The 24,501-nt window shown below is 40.1% G+C and overlaps 1 protein-coding gene across 1 annotated transcript in view; it reads left to right on the top strand.

The window, feature by feature from the left end:
• Positions 1-24,501, top strand: part of LOC138173216 (aryl hydrocarbon receptor-like) — a 76,441-nt gene that overhangs the window by 13,383 nt on the left and 38,557 nt on the right. Inside the window, exon 3 of the mRNA XM_069103129.1 lies at positions 22,901-23,013. Within this exon, the coding sequence (XP_068959230.1) occupies positions 22,901-23,013 (113 nt within the window). The remainder of the gene's footprint in view (positions 1-22,900; positions 23,014-24,501) is intronic.

Genomic DNA, 24,501 nt, shown 5'->3' on the forward strand with positions numbered 1-24,501 from the left:
AGAGAGAGAGAGAGAGAGAGAGAGAGAGAGAGAGAGAGAGAGAAAGAAAGAAAGAAAAACTGCTGCAACTTTGAAGTCAGGACCGCCTAGTAAAAATCCCCCCTTAGGCATTCACAAGTTCTGCAAAGCTGGACAACGAATTCCCCTTTTCTGGACCTTCATTCCTTCACAGGCAGTGTTGGGGCAGTAATACCAGCACTAGGTACCTTACAATGTTGTTTTGAGGAAAACAGCCTCAAAACCTTAAAGTCCTGTAGTAATGTGACTTCTTATTGTGATACAAACATTGCAATATGACAGTATTGAATATAAAATGGAATGCAGCTTGTTGTCTTTGGATTCATGATAAAAGTACCTCCACTTATCTCTTCATTTGCTTCTCCAAGAACCCATGAGCCAACCTTCTACACAGCTGCAACTTCCTTCCTTTTTCCTGGCTTCTATAATAGCAGGAGTGTCCAGATTGGTTGAATTATGTTCTTCCAGTGGAATATCCACTCACTGCCCTTTGGAAGAGGACCTCCAAGTTGGAAGACTGGCAATGAAATTCACATTAAAGATATCATCAAGACTGATTCTTCATGTGGAGAAGGAGAGGGGCTCTGGATCTCGCCACTTGATGTGAGGGGCTCCATCTTTCAGCAAGTTTTCATTTTGGTATACATCAGCTTGCATGCCTTCTCCCTTGTATTTATATTTTCCCTCTACTCCAGTTCTTTGGGAAGGCTGACTCTCCAAGGAGGAGAAGGAATTCTTGAAGCCAGTGCTCATTAAGTTTCCTGTTCCCATTCTTTAAAAGCAACAAACTGCACTTCCCTGGGGAACTCAAACACCTTGTTTTCCAGATTCCTATGCCTTGTTCTTCTCAATACTCTGGTAAACTAGGACAGAGTGGATAATTTGCTTGGATAAAATAGGAATGCTGTCATTCCTCTAACCTCTTCAGCTCAAGACTTGTTATAACAATAAAACTTAAAAAATAATATAAAAGGAACATTCTTATTTTTAAATTATGAATTTCAAATTTTCTACCTCCCACCCCTGCCCCACCCACTAAGAAAACAAGAAGTATGATGTCACTTATATATATGAAATCATGCAAAACATCTTTCCATATTACTCATATTGAACATCAATTTGCTTTTCTGCAACTTGCACTCAGTTTGTCATTTCTCTTCATGGTGGTAGGTAGCATTTTTTCATCATGAGAATTTCAGGATTATCTTGGCACATTGTATTGATTATTGTGGCCAAGTATTTCACAGCTGACCATCATTACAACATTGCTGTAACTGTGCACAATGATTTCCTGGTTCTCATTTCACTTTGTGTCAGTTCAAAGTCTTGCCATGATTTTTATGAAACCATACCCACCCTGCTCTTGTAATCATTTATAGCACAATAGTACCCCATGCCAATCATATGTCACAACTTGTTCAATCATTCCCCAGTTGATGAGCATATCCCCCCACTTTCCAATTCTTTACAACCACTAAAAGGCTGATACAAATATTCTTGTATGTATAAGTCCTTTTCCCCTTCCTTTGAACTTTCTGGGATGCAGACCTATCAGTGGCATTGCTGGGTCAAAGGGTATTCACAGTTTTATAGCCTTTTCAGCATATTTCCAAATTGTTCTCCAGAATGGTTAGACCAGATCACAAAACCAGCAGTTTATTAATGTGTCTACTTTACCCTCATCCCCTCCAGCATTTGTCATTTCTGATAGGTGAGAGGTGGTTCTTTAGAGTTGTTTTAATTTGCATTTCTCATGATTTAAAGTATTGTTTACATGACTATAGATAACCTTTGTGCATTTATCACTTGGATAATGACTCTTATTTTTATAAATTTGACTCAGTTCCCTGTATGGTGCGAAATGATCCCTTTATCAAAGAAACTTTCTGTATTTTTTTTTATATTACTGCATTGTCTATGATCCCTTTTTAGCAAAATGTGGTTTCCCTGATTATCTCTTAATTGGGTCTATTTTTGTTTTTGCTTTGTCTAAGATCACTATTGTCACCCCTGCTTTTTTGCTTCAGCTGAAGCATAATAGATTCTGCTCCAGATCTTTATTTAACTCTGTGTGTGTGTGTTTCTGTTTCAAGTGTGTCTCTTATAAACACGTATTGTTGGGTTCTGGCTTCTAATCCATTCTTCTATTTATTTCCATTTTATGGGTCAGATTATCCCATTCACATTCACAGCTGTGATTACTGCATATTTCCCTCCATCCTATTATTCTTTCTCTCTCTCTGTATCCTGCCCCTCCTCAAAAGTCTGGTTTGCTTCTGATCACTGCCTCCCTTAATCAGTTCTCCCTTTCTCAATGCCCTCCCCCTCTCCCATCTCATCTCCTTCCTTTACTATTTCTCTTTTGGGTAAGATAGATTTCCATATCCATCTACATACACACATTCATTCTTTGAACTAATTCCAAGAAGCATGAGGTTATTTTTTTATATCACAAATTTAAATTGTAATTACCACCTCCCCCAATTTTCCTCTCCACTTTAAAAGCTCTTCTTTATGCATCTCTTTTATGTGAGAAAGTTTCTCCCCTTCTCTCTCCTCTCCCTCATCTCTCAGTGTGCCCCTCTTTCTTACCCCTTCATTTTTTGGAAATCATCCCAATGTAATTGACTCACATTCATGCCCTCTGTCTATGTAGACTCTATCTAACTGCCTCAATAATCATCTTACCTATAGGAATGTAGACAGTTTATCTTCTTGAGTCTCTTATGATTTATCTTTCATGTTTATCTTTTTATGCTTATCTTGAGTCTTGTGTTTGTATGTCAAGGTTTTTATTTAGCTTTGATCTTTTCATCAAAAATGCATGAAAGTCCTCTATTTCATTAAATATCCATTTTTCCTCCTGAATGATTATACTAATTTTTTCTGGGAAGATTATTCTTGGTTGTAACCTTAGCTCCTTTGCCCTCTGGGAGATCATGTTCCAAATCTTCTAATCCTTTAATGTAGAAGCTGTTAAATCTTGAGCTATCCTGAATGTGAATCCATGTTATTTGAATGCATTTATTTTCTCTCTGCTTGCAGAATGTTCTCTTTGACCTGGGAGCTCTGGAATTTGGCTATAGTCATCCTGGGAGTTTTCATTTTGGAATCTCTTCTAGGAGGTGATGGGTAGATTATTTCAATGTTTATTTTGTCCTTTGCATCTAACATAGTGGGGCACTTTTCCATTATAACTTCTTGAAATGTTATATCTAGGGTTTTTCTGTTGGTCATATCTTTCAGGTAGTCCAATAATTCTTAAGTCACCTTTTGTCAGCTTATTTATTCCAGGTCAGTTGTTTTTCTGATGAGATATTTCACATTTCTATTTTTGCTTTTTTGATTTTATTTTATTATTTCTTGGTGTCTGGTGGAGTTATTAGCTTTCACTTACCCTATTCTAACTTTTAAGAAATTATTTTCTTCAGAGAGCTTTTGTACTTCTTTTCCATTTGGTCAATTTGACTTATTAAGGAGTTCTTTCCTTTAGTGATATTTTATTTTTTTTTGCCTCTTTTATCATTAGGTCAATTCTGGTTTTTAATGCTCTATTTTCTTCAGAATATTTTGTGCCTCTTTCACCAAGTTATTAATTCTCTCTTCATAATTTTCTTGCATCACTCATTTCTTTTCCAAATTTTCTCTCTACCACTCTTATCTCTTTCTTCCACTTTTCAAGGAATTCATGTTGTGCTTGGGTCCAATTAACATTTTTCTTTGAGGCTTTGCTTGTAAATATTTCCTCCCATTGTATTCTTCCAAGTTTATGTCTTGTTCTTTCCTGCCATAATAGTAGATTTTTACATTCAAGTTTTTTTTTCTTCTTATTTGCACTTTTTTTCAAAGTCTATTTCATGACTTTGAACTTTATGTTAATTTGTTCTTTTCTCACTTATGGATGAAGAGGCACTGTCTCAAACTTCAGACTTTTTTGTGCTGCTGTTTTCAGTGCTAATTCTGGTGATTTGCAGGTTTTTGGTATTTTCAGGGTGGTATGATCCAGGGATAGATGTGGTGACCTAATTTGTGCTCTGGTCTTTAATCATGAAAAGTCCTTAGTCCCCTGTAACCCCAAGCATTAGCAATCTTCTCTGCCTTGGAACTCTGACCAGGTTCCTTGCTTCCTTCTGGCCAACAAAAGCACTCTGCTCCATCCTGGAACTGTGATCCAGAACTGAGTGTAGACATTATAAATGCCAATCAGTACCACCTGCACCCCCATTTCAGCATGGGGTCCCCTGTAATATCTTTTTGACCAGCTATCTGATCCCCTGACCGTCTCTGGTCTGAAAACTCCCCAAACCACTGCTGCTGCTGCTGATACAACCACCACTGTTACTGCTTCTGTCACTGTTGGCTCAAGGCCCACTGCTGGTGCCACCCTCATGTGCTGTAGTGCCACAGACTTCTGCTGACCTTCTGAATTGTCTTGGTCTGGGAAAATTTCTCCCTCTGACCTTTTGTTGACTCTGCTACTTTAAATTTAATTTGAGGAGTTATTTTAAAGTTGTTCAGAGGGGAATATTGGGATAATTTGGCTGGGTTGCTGCCTCTGACTCTCCATGTTGGGTCAACACCACTCAGCCTGCCCAAGCTGTTCTGCTGACCTTTAGCCAGACTTCAAGGAGTGAGTTTTTTTTTTTTTTTATAAGGTCCTGCTCACCCCTCCCTTAAGTTTTTTTTTTTTTTTTGCCAGATTGACACCATCACTGTCCAATAGAAAGTCATTTTCTTGAGTACAGGAACTGTTTCATTTTTGTCACTGCAGCCCCATCTCTTAGTACAGTGTCTTGTACATAGTAAATGCTTAAATGTTTGTTAAATTAATGATTTTGAGCAGAGAAGTGTTATTCATTAACTTCAAATTGACCACCTAGAGAGCTTCACAGGATGTACTTAGTTCAGTCATGGCAAAGGACACAGGAGAAGCATATCCCTGACCTGAAATTTTAGGAAGTTCTTCCTTGTATTAAACCTAAATAGACTTCTTTGCATCTTCCATCCCTTCTTCCTAAATATGCAATCTGGGTCCAAAACAAACAAGACTAGTTGTACAGCTCTGTTCCAGGCCTTCAAACATTTCATATACAGCCTCATTGTGCAGAACAAAGTTGGCTATATTGCCCAGGCAGGATTCCAGGGGTACTTCTGGGAGCAGTTACATGATATCTCCTATTCTCCAAAGTCTGAGTCAGGATTGCATCCTCCAGGCATGTTTCAAGGCTTTTCAAGACTGGGTTCATTAGTCAGTTTTTTTTTCTAGTGAGAATCATAGTGTAGAGCTGGAAGAGATTTCAGAGACCTCCCATCAAATCCTCTCATTTAACAGATGAGGAAACTGTCACCTAAACAGGTTCAATGATCAACCCAAGGTGATACAATGGTGGCGCTGGCCCCCTCAGTAGCCTAGTTTCCACCCTTCCAGATCCAGTATGCTTTTCCCTTTACCGTACTACATTCTTGAAAACTACCACCTCTCCTTTTAAGTCTACTCCTCTCCACCCTAATCAACTCCAGGTTCTTTATGCACTAGGAGTAAGTGGCAGAGATAGGATTCAAATTCAAGGCCTTTGACTAGACTACATGGAAATTGTCAATATGGAAAATCCCCAAACAATGTTTTCAATGATTGGGTGTTCTTTGATTCCAAATGGCAGTAGAAACTCATGTATATGGAGCCTGGAATGAATTTATATACTTTACCATGAATGAACAAAAACTAAACACATAAATCTCTTCCCAAATAGCCTCACCAGGGAATACATTGGTCTAATTTGCTGAATTCCACTAGTGTGCAACAGTATTGCAGAAATTTTAATCTTCTTTCCTTGGCCCCCCACCTGACAGCTTTTCTGCCATCAGTCTGCTTGTTTATCTTGGCTGGTGAAGGGCCTTCATCTCTGAAACCCCCTCCTTGTGCTAGAAATTAGTTGAGGATTTGGAGAGAGGCAACAGGAGGAGCTGGCCCATTGCGTGCGTTGGCTTGAGCCCAGGGAGTGCCCCATGCCAAGAGAGATTACTTAGGGCTCTGTAATTGGGCAGCCAGATTGCCTTAAGTAAACTTTGTTTGAGGCCAATCAGTGATCCTGGGAAGGAGCTCAATGGTGAAACAGAAACCATACACCAGAACATCAGGTAAAAAGTTCCCTGCTAGGCTTGTTTCCTTCTGTGGCTGATGGGGGAGGTTAGCACTGCACATAGAATGGCAGGCAGCTATAGAAAATGCACTGAACACTACTCAGGAAGGATTCCAGCAGAGCCTGATAAAAAGGCTTTCAAAAGCTCTCAGCTGGCAATATCACCCCCTCCACTTGGCTCAGGATTGCCAGCCACCAAGACCTCAGCAAATAAATCAGCCATAGAATCTCAAAGGAAGGGCACTATAATGCATTGACTTGACCCCCTCCCCCCACCATGTAGATGAGAGTTTGGAGAACCAAGGATGGGAAGGAGCTTAACCGAGACCCCCAGAGAGGCGAATATGAGGTCAAAGGGTTGATATGGTAATGAAGAATGGCAAAACCAAAGAGGTACAGGATCCCAACCCCAGTGGCCTTTGAAGCCAAGCCATCCCTGAATAAGAATCTCTTCTAAGACATTACTGCTCAAGGGCCATTCAGTCTCTGATGGAAGATCTCCAGTGATGGGACCCCCCACCTACTCAGGCAGCTTAATCCAGTTTGGGATGATGCTCATTGTTAGGAAGCTCTTCCCTAAATTGAGCTACACTTCACCTCTTTACAACTCCCATTGATCTCTGCTTGTTTTGTTTTCAGGAGCAAAGGAAAGTAAGTCTCACCCTTCCAAGTGCTAGCCATTCAAATACTTGGGCACAGCTACCACGATCCTACGATATTCTCCAAGTTAAAAATTCCCAAGTCTTTTGGTTGATGCTCATTAGCAATGGTCTAAGTTAGCAGCTTGGCCACCTTTTTCTGACCCACTGGGTTCTCTCCTTGCCATGACTGGCAAGGTTCAAATCCGAAAGAAAAGACTTGTATCATTGGTGTATGACAGTTGGCCTCACTGCTCATCATTCATTAGCCTTAAAAACTTTACATTATAGATGAAAACATTGAAGGGACTTAATCAAGAATGCCCCTAAAGGGGGCGGCCAGGTGGCTCAGTGAGTAAGAGTACCGGCTCCAGTGTCGGGATGACCTGGAGATCAAATCCCGGGCTCAGATACTCAGCACCACACCCAGAAATAACTGGTCGTGTAACCTTGAGCAAGTTGCTTAACCCCGATTGCTTAAAAAAAAAAAAAGGAATGCCCCTAAAAAGGTTTGAACCTGTTATTGTCCATGTAGACACACAAACGCGTGCACACACACACACATGCACACATCCAAACTGTTTCCTTGCATGCACGCAGATACACAATGACATATATCCACACACTTGCATTTGTGCACATGTGTATGTGTGTGCACACACACAGAGGTTTTTACAGAGACCAGTTAATTAGTTAACTCTGGTTTGTAAGGAAAAATTTCTAACATCTCCTTCACTGCTGCCATGTCCACTCACCATGCCTTCAGCTGTGGGAGATTTTCCCATGCCACCAGCTTTCACTCAGCTCACACCCTAACCCAAACTGGCATCTTCACATGGGCTTACATCAAGCAGTGGACTAAAATCAGCTGATTCTGAAGCCAGGGCAAACAGTTAATGATAGTGAAGCTTCTGAAGGTTTGGGTGACCATGAGACTAGCTATGTTTGGCACACGTTGATTTCAGAAGACTTTGATGGACTGGCCCATGATATTTCAGCTCAGAGAGGGAATCATTCACTGCCCTTGCCTGAAGGATTGGGCTGTGCCATAGGCTGGTGCTGTTTGGGCATAGAGTCAAGGAAAAACTCACGAGAGACTTCATAGTAGAACAGAGATAGAGTTAGGGGTTCTGGGTTTCAATCATCTCTATGGGGATGCTTCTGCCCATGTGACCTCAGGCAAGGGCTTTAAAGACTCCAGACCTTGGTTGCCTTATCTGCAAAATGTAGGGTTTGAATTAGATGGTCATTTCCAATCTATGTCCTAGGAAAATCACTTTGTGAGCTCTCATCTCAACATTTGTCCACAAGAGGAGTCAGGTTTAAATCAACCCTATGGCAGACTGAAGGGTGTCAGGGAAGAGATAGGTGGCAACTCATGCATGTTAAAGGGTGAGTTGTCCCCTCTTGGTAGCCTCAGTGATAGGGTGAGAGAGACAAGGTGGATATCATGGATCAACCTTGAGATCTGTATAGCACCAGATGCTGGCTGCACACCCATATTTCTGGGTAGGTGACTGCCTTCTAACAATGAGTAGGCATTTCACAACTCCTGGTAGGCAGCTCTACTCTTGGGTAGCAATGGAAGACTTTACATGTAACACAGAAGTCAGAAAAATTAAAGAGGAAGTGAGAATGGCAGCAGGAGTTTGAGAGAAGAGGAAAGGAAGAAAGAACTAAATAGCAGAGAGAGTGAAAAAAAATGAGCAAGATGCTATTTTTGGTGGGGAGCACCATCATCATCTCCGAGGCCCCTCAGGGTCTCTAGGGAGCATCCTAGATCACCTGCTGCTGGGAGAGAGAATGTCAGGCTCTGGGGTCGATGAGATTCAGTAAATCTTCTAGACTCAAAGGCTCGTGGAGGCAGCAAGCTTGCCTGGGTTAAGAGGATCTAAGATTTAGAGCTATAAGGCACCTCAGAGGTCATCTCCAGTGACCTCATTTTACAGAGAAGGAAACTGAGGCCAAAAGAGAACTTGCCTGAGGAAACAAAGGAAGTAAGTAGAATAGTTAGGACTTGAACTCAGATCATTTGGTCCTCAATTTTTCCTGCTTTCCAGTCCATAGTATTTCGTGATACTTGGAAAAATTCAGGCTTGACCACCTACTTCTTTTGCTGTTATTTTAATAACATAGGAAAGAGGAGATGAATTCATCTCTGCCCCCAGGGATCCCATTTCTTCCCAGGCTCTGTCTCACTCTTTTGGTCCCTAGGTGCATGTGTGCCAAACTCCAGGCCACTCACCAACCCAGTGGAGTACTGACAGATCTGCCTGCTGGTGGTGCCCAGTAGACTGCTTAATCCCTGTGTAATATTCTCTCATTCATTCATTGGACACTACATGCCCTTTACCCAGCAGGCTCAGTAAACTTTCTTTCCTAGAAGTGGTCATGCTGTTCTCAGATTTTGCTTTAATGGAAGAAGAAAAAAATGAGACACCAAAGATTCTGAAAAGGATTCTTAGCCCCCACCCATATTTTCCCCCCAAGTCTGTAGAAATCCACATTATTCATGGGTGATTCTTTGCCTGCAAGGATATAGAAACTCAGAGACTATCCAATCTCACCTGTGCTTCTACCCTCCTCTCCCCACCAAAAAAGATTTTTCTCTACAGCATCACCTCATGTCTGCATGATTGCAGACTTGTGGGGAGTCTGCCTGCCCCAAGTCTCTCCCCACTCCAGTGAGTCCTTTATTCAGTCACTAAAGTCATCTTCTTAAAGTGCAGGTCTGACCATGTTACTCCCTATTCAATAAATGCCAGTGGCTCCCTATTACTTCCAGGATTAATACAAAATCCTCTATTTGGCTTTCAAAGTCCTTTTTTGCCTTGCCCCTCAGTCCTTCCCAGTCTACTTACACCTTATTTTCTGCCATGCATTCTTTGATCCAGTGACTCTGGCCTCCTGCCTGTTCCACAAACAAGATACTCCATCTCTGCTCTGTACACTCTCTTTGGCTGGCCCCCATGCCTAGAATGATCTTGATCCTTTGCTCTGACTCCCAACCTACCCAAATAAAGCCCCACCTTCTACAGAAAGTCTTCCACAGCTCCTCTTAATTCCAGGGAATCCTCAATTTGCTACTGATTCAGTGCACTGCTTCCTTTGCTTATATTTATGTGTAGTCTCCTCTGTAAGAGTACAAACTCCACAGGGCAGGGGCTATTTTTGTCTCTTTTGATATCCTACCCCCTCCCACTTAGCAAAGTGCCTAGTACACAGCAGGTATTTAAGAAATGTTGATTGATTGATTGAGAAGGAGCTTCTGCTCAAAGACCTTCAACAAGGAAAATCCCCACCCACTCACTATCTCCCAAGAAAATACATTCCATTTGTGGACAACTAATTGTTAGGAAGTTTTTCTTAATATCCTGACTCAATTTCTTTTGTTCCAACTTTACTCACTGCTCCAGGCCCAACCAAAAAAAAAGCCAAATCCCTGCTCACATGATAGCTCTTTAGGGATTTGGAAATAGCTAGCCTGTACTACCTGAGTTTTCTCTCCTGCAGACAAAAGAGACCTTCATGCTCCATGCCGTGCATTGGCAGGACCCTTTGCCATCCTGGTTGGACAATTTCCAACTTATCAATATCCCTCTGAAACTCTGGAGCCCAGAGCCTAAAGTGGTATTCCAGATCTTGTTATATCCAAGTTGAGCACAAAAGAAGGGACCCCTCTTTATTCCTGTACTGAAGCCTCCATTGGGACAGCTTATTCAGTGAGCCTGTGAAGATTCTGTTACCTTTGTTGGGCTTCCTTCTCATGCTCTAGATTATTACCAATCTTTCAGTTTACCAGAGCCCCTTGATCTTTTTCTTTTTTTTGAAATAAACTTGTTTTTAGCCATACCTTTGCCATCTTCTAATAGTAGAATTGATTATTCATTCAGACAAGATTCAGATTGATCCTGCATTATTTTCTTCCTCTCCCACCTCTAATTTATTTATTGGTTTTTGGTTTGCAACATTCAGTTCCACAAACTTTTGAGTTCCAAATTTTCTCCCTTCCTCCTCTCCCCCTCCTCAAAACAGCCTACAGTCTGACATAGACTCTACATATACATTCACATTAAACATATTTCCACATTAGTCATGTTGCAAAGAAGAATTAGAATCAATGGAATAAACCACAAAAAAAGAAACAAAACAAGAATATATTATGCTTCAATTACAGAAAAAAAGCAGAGATAGCAATCCTAATCTCAGACAAAGCAAAAGCAAAAACAGATCTAACTAAAGAGATAAGGAAGGAAATTATATCCTACTAAAAGGTACTCTTGACAATGAAGTAATATCATTACTAAATATATTTGAACCAAGTGGTATAGCAGTCAAATTTTTAGAGGAGAAGTTAAGGGAATTAGAAAAAGAAATAGATAGTGAAACAATGCTAGTGGGAGACCTCCGCCACCCCCTTTCTGAACTTGATAAATATAACCTCAAAATAAACAAGAAAGAAGTTAAGGAGGTGAATAGAATTTTAAAGAGGGTAGATATGACAGACCTTGTGAAAAAACTGAATGGGGATAAAAAGGAACATACCTTCTTCTCAGTGGTTTGTGGCACACACAGATATTAACCATGTAAAAACCTCACAATCCAGTGCAGAAAGGCAGAAATATTAAATACATCTTTTTCATATCATGATGCAATAAAAATTATATGCAATAAAGCTTCATGGAAAGATAGACTAAAAACTAATTGAAAACTAAATAATCTTATTTTAAAGAGTGAGTAGGTCAAACAACAAATCATAGAAACAATCAGTAACTTCATTCAAGAGAATGATGAAGACAACATACCAAAATTTATGAGATGCAGTGAACATGGTTCTTAGGGCAAATTTTATATCTCTGAATGCTTACATAAATAAAAAAAAAGAGATTAATGAATTGGGCATGCAACTGAAAAAGCTAGAAAAATAGCAAATTCAAAATCCTCAATTAAATACTAAATTAGAAATACTGAAAACTAAAGGAGAGATTAATAAAATTGAAATTAAGGAAACTGTTGAGTTAATTAATAAAACCAAGAGCTGGTTTTATGAAAAAAGCAATAAAATCGATAAACCTTTAGTCAATTTGATTAAAAGAAGGAAGACAACCAAATTACCAGTATCAGAAATAAAAAAGAGTGAACTTCCGTCCAATGAAGAGGAAATTAAAACAATAAATAGGAATTATTTTGTCCAATTATGTACCCATAAATTTTACAACCATAGTGAAATGGATGACTATTTATAAAAAATATATATAAATTGACCAGATTTACAGAAGAGAAAGTAAAATACTTAAATAACTCCATCTCAGAAAAAGAAATTGAACAAGCTATCAATGAACTCCCTAGGTAAAAATCTCCAGGGCTGGATGGATTTACAAATGAATTCTATCAAAAATTTAAACAACAACTAATTCCAATACTTTATAGATTATTTGGGAAAATTGGAGGAGAGAGTCCTACCAAATTCTTTTTATGATATAAATATGGTACTGACACCTAAATTGGGAAGAGTCAAAACAGAGAAAAAAAATTATAGACCAATTGCCCTCATGAATATAGAAGCAAACATTTTAAATAAAATGTTAGCAAAAAGATTAGAGCAACTTATCATGAAAATGGTACACTTTGATCATGTAGGATTCATTTCAGGAATGCAACTTACTTAATATTAGGGAAACTATCAATAAAATTGAGCATATCAACAACAAAACTAGTAGAAACCATATGATTTTCTCAACAGAGGCAGAAAAAAACTTGTGACAAAATGCAATACCCATTCTTATTAAAAAACATGGAAAGCATCAGAATAAATGGGGCCTTCCTTAAAATAATAAATAGCATCTACCTAAAACCATCAGTAAGTATTATATGTAATGGATATAAGCTAGAATCATTTCCAATAAGATTGGGGGTGAAACAAGATGTCCACTATCAATTCTCTTATTCAATTTGGTAGTAGAAATGTTAGCTGTGGCAATGTGAGAGGAAAAATAAATTGAAAGAATTAGAATAGGCAAAGAAAATACCAAGCTCTCACTCTTTGCAGATGATATGATGATATACTTAGAGAATCCTAGAGAATCAAGTTAAAACCTACTTGAAATATTAAATAACTTTAGTAAAGTTGCAGTATATAAAATAAACCCACATAAATCTTCAACATTCCTACGTATTTCTAACAAAGCCCCAACAGCAAAAAAATAGAAAGAGAAATTCCATTTAAAGTTATTGTAGACTTTACAAAATATTGGGAATCTACCTGTCAAAATAAACCCAGGAACTTTGTGAACACAATTACAAAACAGTTTTCACACAAATAAAGTCAGATGTAAATAATTGGGAAAAATCAGTTGCTCTTAGTTAGACTGAGCTAATATTATAAAAATGACAATTTTATCTAAATTAATTCATCTATTTAGTGCCATACCAATCAAACTACCAAAAATTATTTTGTAGAGCTGGAAAAAATAGTAACAAAATTCATTTGAAAGAATAAAAAGTCCAGAATATTAATGGAATTAATGAAAAGAAATGCTAGAGGAAGTGGTCTAGTCATATCAGATTTTAAATTGTATTTTAAAGCAACAGTCATCAAAACTACTTGTTACTGGGGGGTGGAGTCAAGATAGTGGAGTAGAAACAGGGCTTCCACTGGGCTCTGGCTCCCACCACCTCCAATTCATGTAAAAGGTGACTCTGAACAAACTTTGGAGTTACAGAACCCACAATATGACACAGAGAATCTAACTCCCCGCTGAGGATAGCCCAGCAGGCCAGCAGGAAGCACCAAGCACAGTGCTCTGGGAGCTGACCACAGACCCGCACAAACTGGAATTTTTAGCCCCAGGATGGCCTGACCAGCCACCAGCTGGAGGGACTTCAGATCACCAGCAGCTGTAGCAGTTTCCAGAATTATCAACCCATAGATGCTAAGGACAAAGTGAGAGGTCAGTGCAGAGTGGACTTTGGGATCTTGTAGTTGGGAGTGCAGTTGGCCTTTATCTCCTGGAGGTAGAAGCTGCTGAGGTGGCATGCAGCCACTGCCATGAGGCAGCTTCAGCTCCTAATCTGCAGATTGTAGGGAGACCAAGAGACCAGCCTGAGGGGTAATTGCTCTTGCTTTAACCTGCTTGGATCTGGAATGCAGTCTAGGGTGGAGGTCCTGGGGTGTGCTAGCCAGAGCATGTGGAGGCTTCAGAGAAGGCACCCAACTAATACCTTCAGCAGCGGAGAAAACCCCAGAATTTAGTATTAAGCTCCCCCGTCTGGTAGTAGAGTCCTACTGTGGCAAAAGCCCCAAAGTCAAGTAATTTAGTGGCAACAGGAGTAAATGAGGGAAGCAAAGAAAACAGAGGAATACAACATTAAACTCCTCTTTTGGGGACAAAAGGGATCAAAGCATGGAACAGGAGGAAGAAAGTGAAGATAGAACTCCTGCACCAAAAGCTTCCTAGAAAAATACTAGCTGGTTACAGGCCATAGAGGAGGTTAAAAAGGATTTTGAAAACCAAATAAGAGAAGTGGAGGAAAAATTGGGAAGAGAAATGAGAATGATGAAAGAAAATCTTGAAAAGACAGTCAACAATCTGACTGAAGAAAATAATACCTTAAAAAATAGACTAACTCAAATGGCAAAAGAGGCTCAAAAAGGCAATGAGGAGAAGAATGCCTTAAGAAGCTGAATTTGCCAGATGGAAAAAGAATCTTAAAAGCTCACTAAAGAGAATTATTCCTTCAGAAATCGATTGGAGTAAATGGAAGTTAGTGACTTTATAAGAAATCAAGATACTATTAAACAGATACAAACAAATGAAAAAATAGAAGGCAATGTGAAATATCTCATTGCAAAAACCACTGATTTGGAATATAGATCCAGTAGAGATCATTTAAAAATTATTGGACTACTTGAAAGCCATGATCAAAAAAAGAACCTAGAAAACATCTTTTGAGAAATTCTCAAGGAAAACTGCCCTGATGTTTTATAACCAGAGGGCAAAATCGAGGTTTAAAGAATCCACTGATCACCTCCTAAAAAATATCCCAAAAAGAAAACTCCTAGGAATATTACAACCAGGTTCCAGAATTCCCAGATCAAGGAGAAAATATTAAAAGCAGCCAGGAAGGAAAAATTTGAATATTGTGGAAACACAATCAGGATAACATAGGACTTGACAGCTTCTACATTGTGTGATAGAAGGGCTTGGAATATGGTATTCCAGAGGTCAAAAGAGCTGGGATTAAAACCAAGAATCAAGAGAATTATAACCAATATGGAGGAAGAAGAACCAAAACAAAATGAAAAAAGAGAGAGAGCAAGTAGTTTACTTTAATTTATATATATTTATACACACACAGACATTTCTATTCCCTTCAATTATTCTCATACTGAGAAAAGTTTCATAAGTTACAATTATCATTTTCCATGTAGGAATGTAAATAGTTTAACTTTTATAAATTCCTTCTGATTTCTTTTCTCTATTCACCTTCTCATGCTTCTCTTGCTTCTTGTATCTGAATGTCAAATTTTCTATCCAACTCTGTTTTTTTTTCGTCAACAATGATTGAAAGTCCTCTATTCCATTGAATGACCAAATTTTCCCTGAAACATGATACTCAGTTTTGTTGAGTAGGTGATTCTTGGTTTTAATCCCAGCTCCTTTGACTTCCAGAATATCATATTCCAAGCCCTTTGATCCCTCAATGTATAATTTGCCAAATCCTGTGTTATCCTGATTGTGTTTCCATAATATTCAAATTGTTTCTTCTTGGCTGCTTGTAATATTTTCTCCTTGATCTGGGAAGTCCAGAACCTGGCTATAATATTCCTAAGAGTTTTATTTTTTAGGATCTTTTTCAAGAGGTGATAGGAGGACTCTTTCAACCTTTTCTTTTTGCCTCTTTGGTCTGTAATCAGTTCATATTTTTTCTTGGAAGCTTTTGGTGCAGGAGTTCTTTCTTTGTTGTCTTCCTGTAGTTACATGCTTTGTTCATTTTTGTCCCCAAAAAAGGAATCCAAAGTTGGATTGCCATGCTTGCTTTTCTTCCTGTGCTTGCTCATGTTGCCACTCACTTGACTTTTGAGTTTTTTGCCACAGTCAAACTTTGCTTCCAGAGAGGAGAGCTTTGTCCCGAATCACTGGGGTTTTCACAGATGCTGGAACTATTAGCTGGCTGCCCTCTCTGAAGCCTCCATGCACTCTGGCTCACTGGTCACCCATGCCAGGACCTCCAACCTAGACAGTAATCCAGATCCTAGCAGGTTAAAGCAAAAGCAATTACCCCTCAAAAAAATGATTGCTTGGTCCCCCTACAATCCACAGGCCAGGACCTCTGAAGCAGCTATGTGGCTGCAGCCACAGCAGCTCAGCTGCTTCTCTCTCTGGGGCAGAGGCTGGACCACACTCCTGGACTCCCTGTTCCCAAAGTCTACATTTACCTTTCACTTTGTCTTTAGTATGTATGGGTTGATAATTCTGGAAACTGCTACAGCTGCTGGTGATTCACTCTCCCGAAGTTCCTCCAGCCAAGGCTGGTTGGGGCCTCCTTGAGGCTAAAACTGCAGGCTCACTCGGGGCTGTGCTTGGCTCACAGAGCTGTGATGAATCTTTTCTGTCTGCCTGTGGGCTTGTCTTCAGTGGGAGATTTGTTTCTCTCTGTCACTTTGTGAGTTCTATATCCCTAAAGTTTGTTTAGAGTCATTTTTATCGGTATTTGAGGTGGTTTTGTGGGGAGCCCAAGGAGTTTTCCTGCTTCTATGCCACCATCTTACCTCTGCACCCATCATAATATTTTGATAAGAAAATCTTTCTTTGCTATTCCTGGCTACTTGATGTGGCTTTTAGAGCCTGTCACAAGCTGGCTTCTTTCTGTCTTTCCAGGTGCATTACCACCCTCCACACACTCTTCAGTCCAGCTAGCTGTCCTCACTCTTGTTCTTCACACAAGGCAGTCGTTTTCAATTTCGGGCCTTTGTGCTTACTCCTCCTCATTCCTGGAATGTACCCCTTCTGTTTTTCTGCTTCTTAGTTTCCTGGGATGAATCCAAGACTCAGTCCCAATCCAACCTTCTGCAGAAGACCTTTGTCAGTGCCCCTCCCCCAGCTGTTAGGCCCTGACTGGCTGGAATTATGTTCTGCTTCATTGTATGTGTCTCATATGTACCAAGTCATTTACATTTTGTCACCCCCATTAGAATGTAACTCATCAAGAGCAGGGGTTATGTTTTACCTTTGATTTTATCCCAGCACTTAGTGCAGCACCTGGTGTATCATAAGAATTGAGTTAATATGTATTGACCAAGTGGACTGATTTTCCCTCTGATCTTTCTTTTGTTTCTCCATTACAGATAGTGTTAGATCTTGGATTGAGATAGATAAGATCTATTCTATCAAGGAAAGGTCCATTTTCCCTGTGTTTTAATTTTATTCAGCATGTGTTGCATTTTGTTTAAGAAAACACCCAAAACTCTTTTTTCTACATCTATTTTTGAAATCATGTGATTTTAGTTGCTTTTATCATTAATATGGCCTATTATCTCAGTAGTTTTCCTAATAATGAACAAAGCTTGTATTCCAAGTATGAATCTGATCTTGTCATAGTATATGACTTCTGAAAATTATTCTTTCAGTGTCTTTGCTGATATTTTATTCAATGTTTTTGGATCAATACTGATTAGAGATTAATGTTGCTTAATCTTTTCCTAGTTTAGGTATTAGGATTATAGAGTGTTTGAGCAGCTGGGTGGTTGGTGCAGTGAATAGCACACTGGGTCTAGAGTCAGGAAAACCCAAGTTCAAGTCTGGACTCAGACACTTACTAGTTGTATGACCTTGCACAAGCCAATTAACCCTGTTTGCCTTAATTTCCCCATTTGTAAGATGAATTAGAGTAGGAAATGGCAAACCACTCTAATATTTGGCCAGGAAAATCCCACATGGTGTCATGAATAGTTAGCCATGACTGTAATGACTGAAAAACAGCAGAAGAGTGTGTGGCAGGGATTAATGTATCAGAATATTGGAAATGTAGGAAGGGGCCAGGTTATGAAGAAATTTCAATGCCAGAGGATTTGATACTTGATTCTAGAGGTAATGGGGATATACTGGAGTTTATTGAAGAGGGGGTAATAATGAGGCTTTTGCTTAAGGAAATCCCCTGAGCAGCTGCTGTCTTCTTATAGACAAGTCCCAGAATTCTTTGATGAGGCTTTACTTGAGGATCCTTTTATTCATGAAGACTTTCCTGAGCCCACCATCTCTCCCTACCTGAAAGTGAGCAGTCAGTAGAGTCGGGAGCAGAAAGGGGGAATGAGGGGACTCTTCCCCCTTAGAATCACTAAGTGAGCTCCCCTATGAAATCAGATCTATAATTGGCAGTGTGGACCTCCTGGCCATCTTTCCTCTGCTTCCCTTTTGTGTATCGTTTGATTTATATGGTTTATAAGTTTCCTTCAAATCCTAGCTTATGGGATTTTTTAATGATCCCATCTTTCACCTTCTCCTACATCCTCCATTGTCAGTACCTAGGTTTGAACTCCATTATCTTTCAAATCTAAATGTCATCTTGGCATTTCCATCCTAAAGCTCCATAGGGATGGGCTCATGATTCTTCTTCCCTGGAGTTCCCTGGTCCCTACCATGAGAGTCACGTCCTGAGGGCAGGACATAGACCATATTCAAGGGCCTTGGCACTGGGGCTTTACACTTTGTGCTGCTAGAAATAAGATCTGTCTGCCTCTCTGGCCTGCCCTTAAAAATGAGACATAATTATAACAGACAGGAGGGAGATGCATTCCACCCGGATGCAGGGGAGGCCATTATCAGGTCTCCACTTGGTCTTCACTCCATCAGACTGAACTGGTGTGACAGCTGTGATGATGGAGAGACCCAGGAGACCTTGCAAGGCTATTTGTGGAGAGACAAAGGCAGAGGCGAGCAAAGGAAATGCTGGGCTGATTCTTGGTAATCAAGAGCTATAGCTCTATCCTGAGTACCTGGAATGGTTACACAAAAAGCTTTTGGTTCAGTACCTTGAGACCAGAGATACTCCTAGAATATGGGGATTAGGTCAAAAAGTGTCAGTCTAAGTGAACTTTTGGAGAGAAAGAAATTATTTCAAATTTGCAATATTATCTGCAAATTATATAGTCCAGTCCCCTAATTTTACAAAGGAAAAACTAAAGGGCAGAGAGACCTCCTCAAGGTCACCCAGAAGGTGAGTGAAGAGGCTGGAAATAGACACTGGGAGTGCTGGACCTGTGGTGCTTCTCCCATCCCATATATGCAAGGGGGAGATTGGTCATCTGCAAAGGCAGCTCTTCTGAAGACATGTTTCTGAGGAGATCAGAAGAGCTCTAAGATCTCTTAGCAGCTATATGTTCTATCATTGCATCTTCTGCATACACTTGCCCTTCAAAAGGCATGCCCTGTGCAAATGACCAAGGACCATTACTCTGTCCAGGATCTCTCCCATAAAAAAAAATAGAACATGACTCCAAGCCTCATGGGTTTGATCACACTGAGGAGACCACATGGTATAATGGGAAGAATGCTCGATTTAGCATTAGAGATTTGTGTGCCAATCCTGGCTTGGCTACTTCTGAACTCAGTGACCTTGGACAGCTCCCTTCTCTTTTGTGACTCCCCCATTTCCTTATCTATAAAATGAAGTTGAATTCAGTAATCTCTGAGGTCTTTACTAGCCCAGATCTATGGCTCTATGTTCCCATGTCCATGACATCAAGATGGAAGAGTATCCAGAATGGCTGTGGGTGGGGTGTTGCTCATGGCCATGCTACTAAAATACTTTTGGAACAGTGGGGCCTCCTTGGCCTCTTAACAAAGAAGAGGAATGAATGTGTACCTGGGCTTCTTACAGGAATTTCTACCCATGGGATTAAACCCACTGTTCCAAGCTCCACTAAAAAAGGGTGAGATATTCACATGAAGGCATAAGCACTCTTTTCTACCTTTATTCATTCAAGTCATTATTAAGGGACTTTTGTGTGTCAGGTGCTAAGGATATTAAGGAAAAAAAAAGAAAGTTCTTGCCTCCAAGGTGTTTTATTGAGGAGATTAATATGTAAACTGAAAACTCAATAAAAGTACACATAAAGAAAGTTATACATGTGTGTTGGGGATGTAGCAGTTGGGGTTTGCAGCTAGTAGATACTGGGAGAATCAGAAAAGGGCCCCTGTAGGAGGGGGCACTAGAACTGAGCTTAAGAGGAAGCAGCCTGGAGGGAGAGGACTAAGGACAATCAGCTTTGGTTCTGCAGTGGTTAACAGCCTGGTCAGCCTTTTGCTAAAACCTTAATCCTGCTAAAATGGGGATCAGGTGTCTAGTCTTTGCTAGAGGGCTGCAGAGGAGGGTAAGACATAGGTAATGTTTTTCTTCCAGAATTGAGCAGATTTTCCACTTCAGTGTTTTAAGACACAAATAAGAGGTGACACAGGGAAGGCAAGGGAAGGCTGGGCTGGGGGTCAGAAGACCTGGGTTTTAATCTGGGCTTTGGCACTTAGCATATGTGTGGCCTTGGACAAATTCCCCCCACTCACAACTTAAATTTCCTCATCAATGAAAGTGGGATAAAATCATTTGCACTATACGATTCACATTTTTGTGAAGATTAAGTTTGTTGAATTCAACCCCCCCCAAATTAATTGAGTCCAAAGTGTATAATCTACAACACTCAGCCCTTAGAGACGCAATGTTTAAATAGGGCATGGACTCCCTATGTAGCCTACCACCTAGTAGGGTGCAGGAATGAAGCATTTGTTAAGTACTTACTTTTATGCAAATGATCATGCTAAGGGTGTGTTATATATATATAAAGTGTTGGGGGGTCTAGCAGTTGGTGTTTGCAGCTAGTAGATACTGGGAGAATCAGAAAAAGGTCCCTGTAGGAGGGGGCACTTGAACTGAGCTTAAGAGGAAGCAGCCTGGAGGGAGAGGACTAAGGACAATCAGCTTTGGTTCTGCAGCAATATCCCTAGAAAAGGAAGGCTGCAGCAATCAAGCTGCATCTCACAGTCTGAGGAGGAAGGCTGCAGCTGCTAGTTCCGTGGCCTTCACAGTCTGGAAGATTTGAGGTCAAGACCTGCTTCAGAATCCAATCTATGGGCCTAAAGCAAGTCATTTAACCTTTGTGCTCTAGACCAGATGTGTCAAACATCTGTTCCTCTTCTGAAAACAGCCCAGCCCCAATTCAAATGTAATTGGAAAATATTTACCAAAACCAAGAAAAAAATAAATCGTAGATAATGTAACATTTTAAAGCTAAGTTAATGCAAGGTCTGCAGGGATTCAATTCTATGGTTTGGTGCTGCCCTTCTGTCTGAGGTTAAAATTACTGCTCTAAGCACTATCCAAGAGCTGCCCATCTGCACTGGTGAAAAGAGTTTCCTACTTGAGGTTTTGCCGCATCAATGAAATCACAAATCTGGACCCCAAAAGTCCATACAAAGGGAGCAAAGCCGTGTGTTATGTGGGTCTGGAAGGGACCTCAGGGGGTAGTGCATCTGACTCACAGCCCAAAGGGTGGAGTGGTCCCATAGAAAGGAGACAGCACTGGTTAAGAGGCTACTAATGGTTTCTAGTTCAGGCATAAGGAAGTGCCCAGCATGGCAGCAGTGGAAATGAAAAGGAAAGAATTGGCAAAACTTAGTATCAATCACTCTCAATACCATAGTAAGGGTCATCTTTCCAAAGCAGAGTTATGTCACTTTCTACCTCTAAAACCTGTTCTAGATCCCAATTGCCCATGAAATAAATGACCAGGTTCTTGACTTCACAATTAGAAAACATAATAAGATGATCTGATAAGTTTATATCCCCGTGCTTAGCATAATGCCTGGAACATAATAATCACTTAATAAATGCTTGTTAACTAACCATAATGTGGTGTAAATAGGGCTGCAACTAGAGAGAAAAGAGCAGAGTTCAAATCCTGGACTTGCTACCATCTAGCTGTGTGATCTTGGATAAGCCCATTAATCAGCTTCATTTCACTCCTTTGGTCCCCACTCCAATTACTCCATGCGGGGCTGGGTCAGTAAACCTAATACCCCATTCGAACCCTCACCATCCCTGTACCTTTCTGAACCAAAGGGGTCTTCCCTATCCACCACTCCCTTATGTGTGTTGTCCACTCCCTTCATTTGAATGTAAGATTGTTAAGCTCCAGTACTGTCTTTACTTTTGTGTTGGCATCCCCAACCCTTACAACAGTGTTTGGCACACAGTTTAGCACACAGTGCTAAAGAAATATTTGTTTTCATTCACTCATTCATTCATTCTTCATTTTCAGATATAGGAACACCACTACCAAATCTCTTCTGAATATTCTCAACTATTCTCTTTTCCAGGCTGAACATTCTGAGATCCTTCAGCTATTTCTATTATAACATGACATATAGTCCTCTCCAGGGCATTGAGATGCCTAGCAGCACAAAGATAGTGAATGAAAAAAAAAATAAAAAAAAGAGAAAGAAAATGAAGACGGTAAATGTCAGAGGGAAGAGTTTAAACCTCTAGCTCTGAGGACAGCTCCTTATCTCCTATGCCTCTATGCATGATCAGTCCAGAAAGACTTGTTAAGTAGCTACTATTTGCCAGGCACAGTTTGAGCTGGAGGCTAGCTGGGGAAACAAAAATAGCAAAAATGTGCCCTTTTATCAAGGAGATTTAAATAATCATTATAATAAAGATAACATTTATAATCTAGTGCAAAGTGTATTTCTGATGTCTGTCATACCTACCATTGGCCAGACTGGGCAGTATTTTCTATCTGAATAGTCTTATTGCATCAAAAGGATGGCATTCTTAACCCGATCCCCTACATATTCCTTCAGCAAACAGAAGGGCTAGGGAAACATATCATCCATAACAATTCCCTCATCTGCTGAATAATAGGAACCCCATGGATCCAGCTAACATGGACCGAGCACCTACTGGGTGTGTAATGTAATGCCATCTTCCTTTGGAGAAGTCTGGCCGCACACGAACTGTGAATGAGGCGTGTGTAAAAGAAGCTGACATTCCCAGCAGTTACTTGGTAAACATTAGCTCAGCACTGAAATACTTTCCTTTGCTTCACTGCAGTCACCCGGAACAGCCGCTGTGCCAAGGAGTGGTCCACAAGCCACAGCCATGATGGGGACCGAAGCTGGCGATGCACAGGCACGATTGTGCCCGAGGGCAAACTTCTGCTCCAGGTTAATGCTTCAGGCATGCTTTCTCATTGGAATCTGTCTAGCCCACTTGAAAAGATGTGTCTTCTCTTTAGCTGTTATTGATTGTTTAGGGGTTTTCTTAATAGTAGGTACTCTTTTTTTTTGAGGTGGAGGGTTAACTAAAGAACTGTTCGATTAAATATGTTTGGGCAAAGAAGTGAGATGGGTGGGGTTGAGTCACAGCCTAAGGTACAGTTCCAAAGCATCCTGATTAGCTTATCACATTCTCAAATCTGTTTAGTTTGGTTTTTTTTAAATCAATTTGACTAATATCTGTTGTTTTTATGCCATCTACATTTGCCAGTGTATACCTCCCCTACCCAGAGAGCCATATTTTACAACAGAGATTAAAAAAGAAAAACAAATAGATGAGCAAAATGAATTGGTGCAAAAATGTGGACATCTGTAGTGTTCCATATCTGTAGCCTCCCATCTCTTCAAAGCAAGGAGCAATGTGACTTTTCAGATTTCTTCTTTGGGGTCAAGCTTGCTCATTATAATTTCATGTTTGTTTCATATAATATCATTGTTGTTCATTTTAGTCATGACCCCATTTGGGGTTTTCTTAGCTAAGATGCTAGAGTGGTTTGCCATTTCTTTCTCCAACTCATTTTACAAATGAGAAAACAAAGGCAAATTGGATTAAATGACTTCCCCCACGTCCCATAGCTAGGAAGCATCTGAAAACAAATTTGAACCTATGAAGATGAGTCTTCCTGTCCCCAGGTTCAGCACTCTATCAACTGTGCCACCTAGCTTCAATTTCATAGCACTCAGATTCTGCTATAGTCTATATCTATCTATAGAAATACAGATTTCTCTCTCTCTGTCTCTCTCTGTCTCTCTCTGTCTCTCTCTCTCTGTCTGTCTCTCTCTGTCTCTCTGTCTCTCTGTCTCTCTCTCTCTGTCTCTCTGTCTCTCTCTCTCTCTCTGTCTCTCTCTCTGTCTGTCTCCCTCTCTTCTCTCTGTCTGTCTCTGTCTGTATCTCTCTCTGCCTCTGTCTCTCTCTCTGTTGTTTAGCTTGTTTAGCTCATTCTGCTTATTTTGTATCAGTTCATTTAATTCTTCCCATGCTCTTCTATATTTAGCACAATAAACAGAGCTTATAGTCTAGTAATGTTCCATTCTATTCAAATACCACAATCTGCTTATCCATTCTTCAATCAATGAACATCTACTTTTTCTCCAGCCTTTTGCTACTACCAAAACAAATGCTGCTATATTTTGAGGTATGTGAGGTTTTCTTCTTTTCATTGACATCATTGGAGTATATACATATATATGTCTGGAACATAGGGTATAGCATTTTGCTTGAAATTTTTGGAAAATTTATGATTTTTCTGATTAGTTAGCACCCATGAATGAGGAAATCAGGAGAGCCTATCAGAAGAGGAAACTTCTGACCAATATTATCTATCTATCTATCTATCTATCTATCTATCTATCTATCTATCTATCTATCTATCTATC

Source organism: Petaurus breviceps, unplaced genomic scaffold, assembly GCF_028583685.1.
Source record: "Petaurus breviceps papuanus isolate PSGF00001 unplaced genomic scaffold, PetGlider_PUasm1.0 567, whole genome shotgun sequence".
Classification (NCBI taxonomy): Eukaryota; Metazoa; Chordata; class Mammalia; order Diprotodontia; family Petauridae; genus Petaurus; species Petaurus breviceps.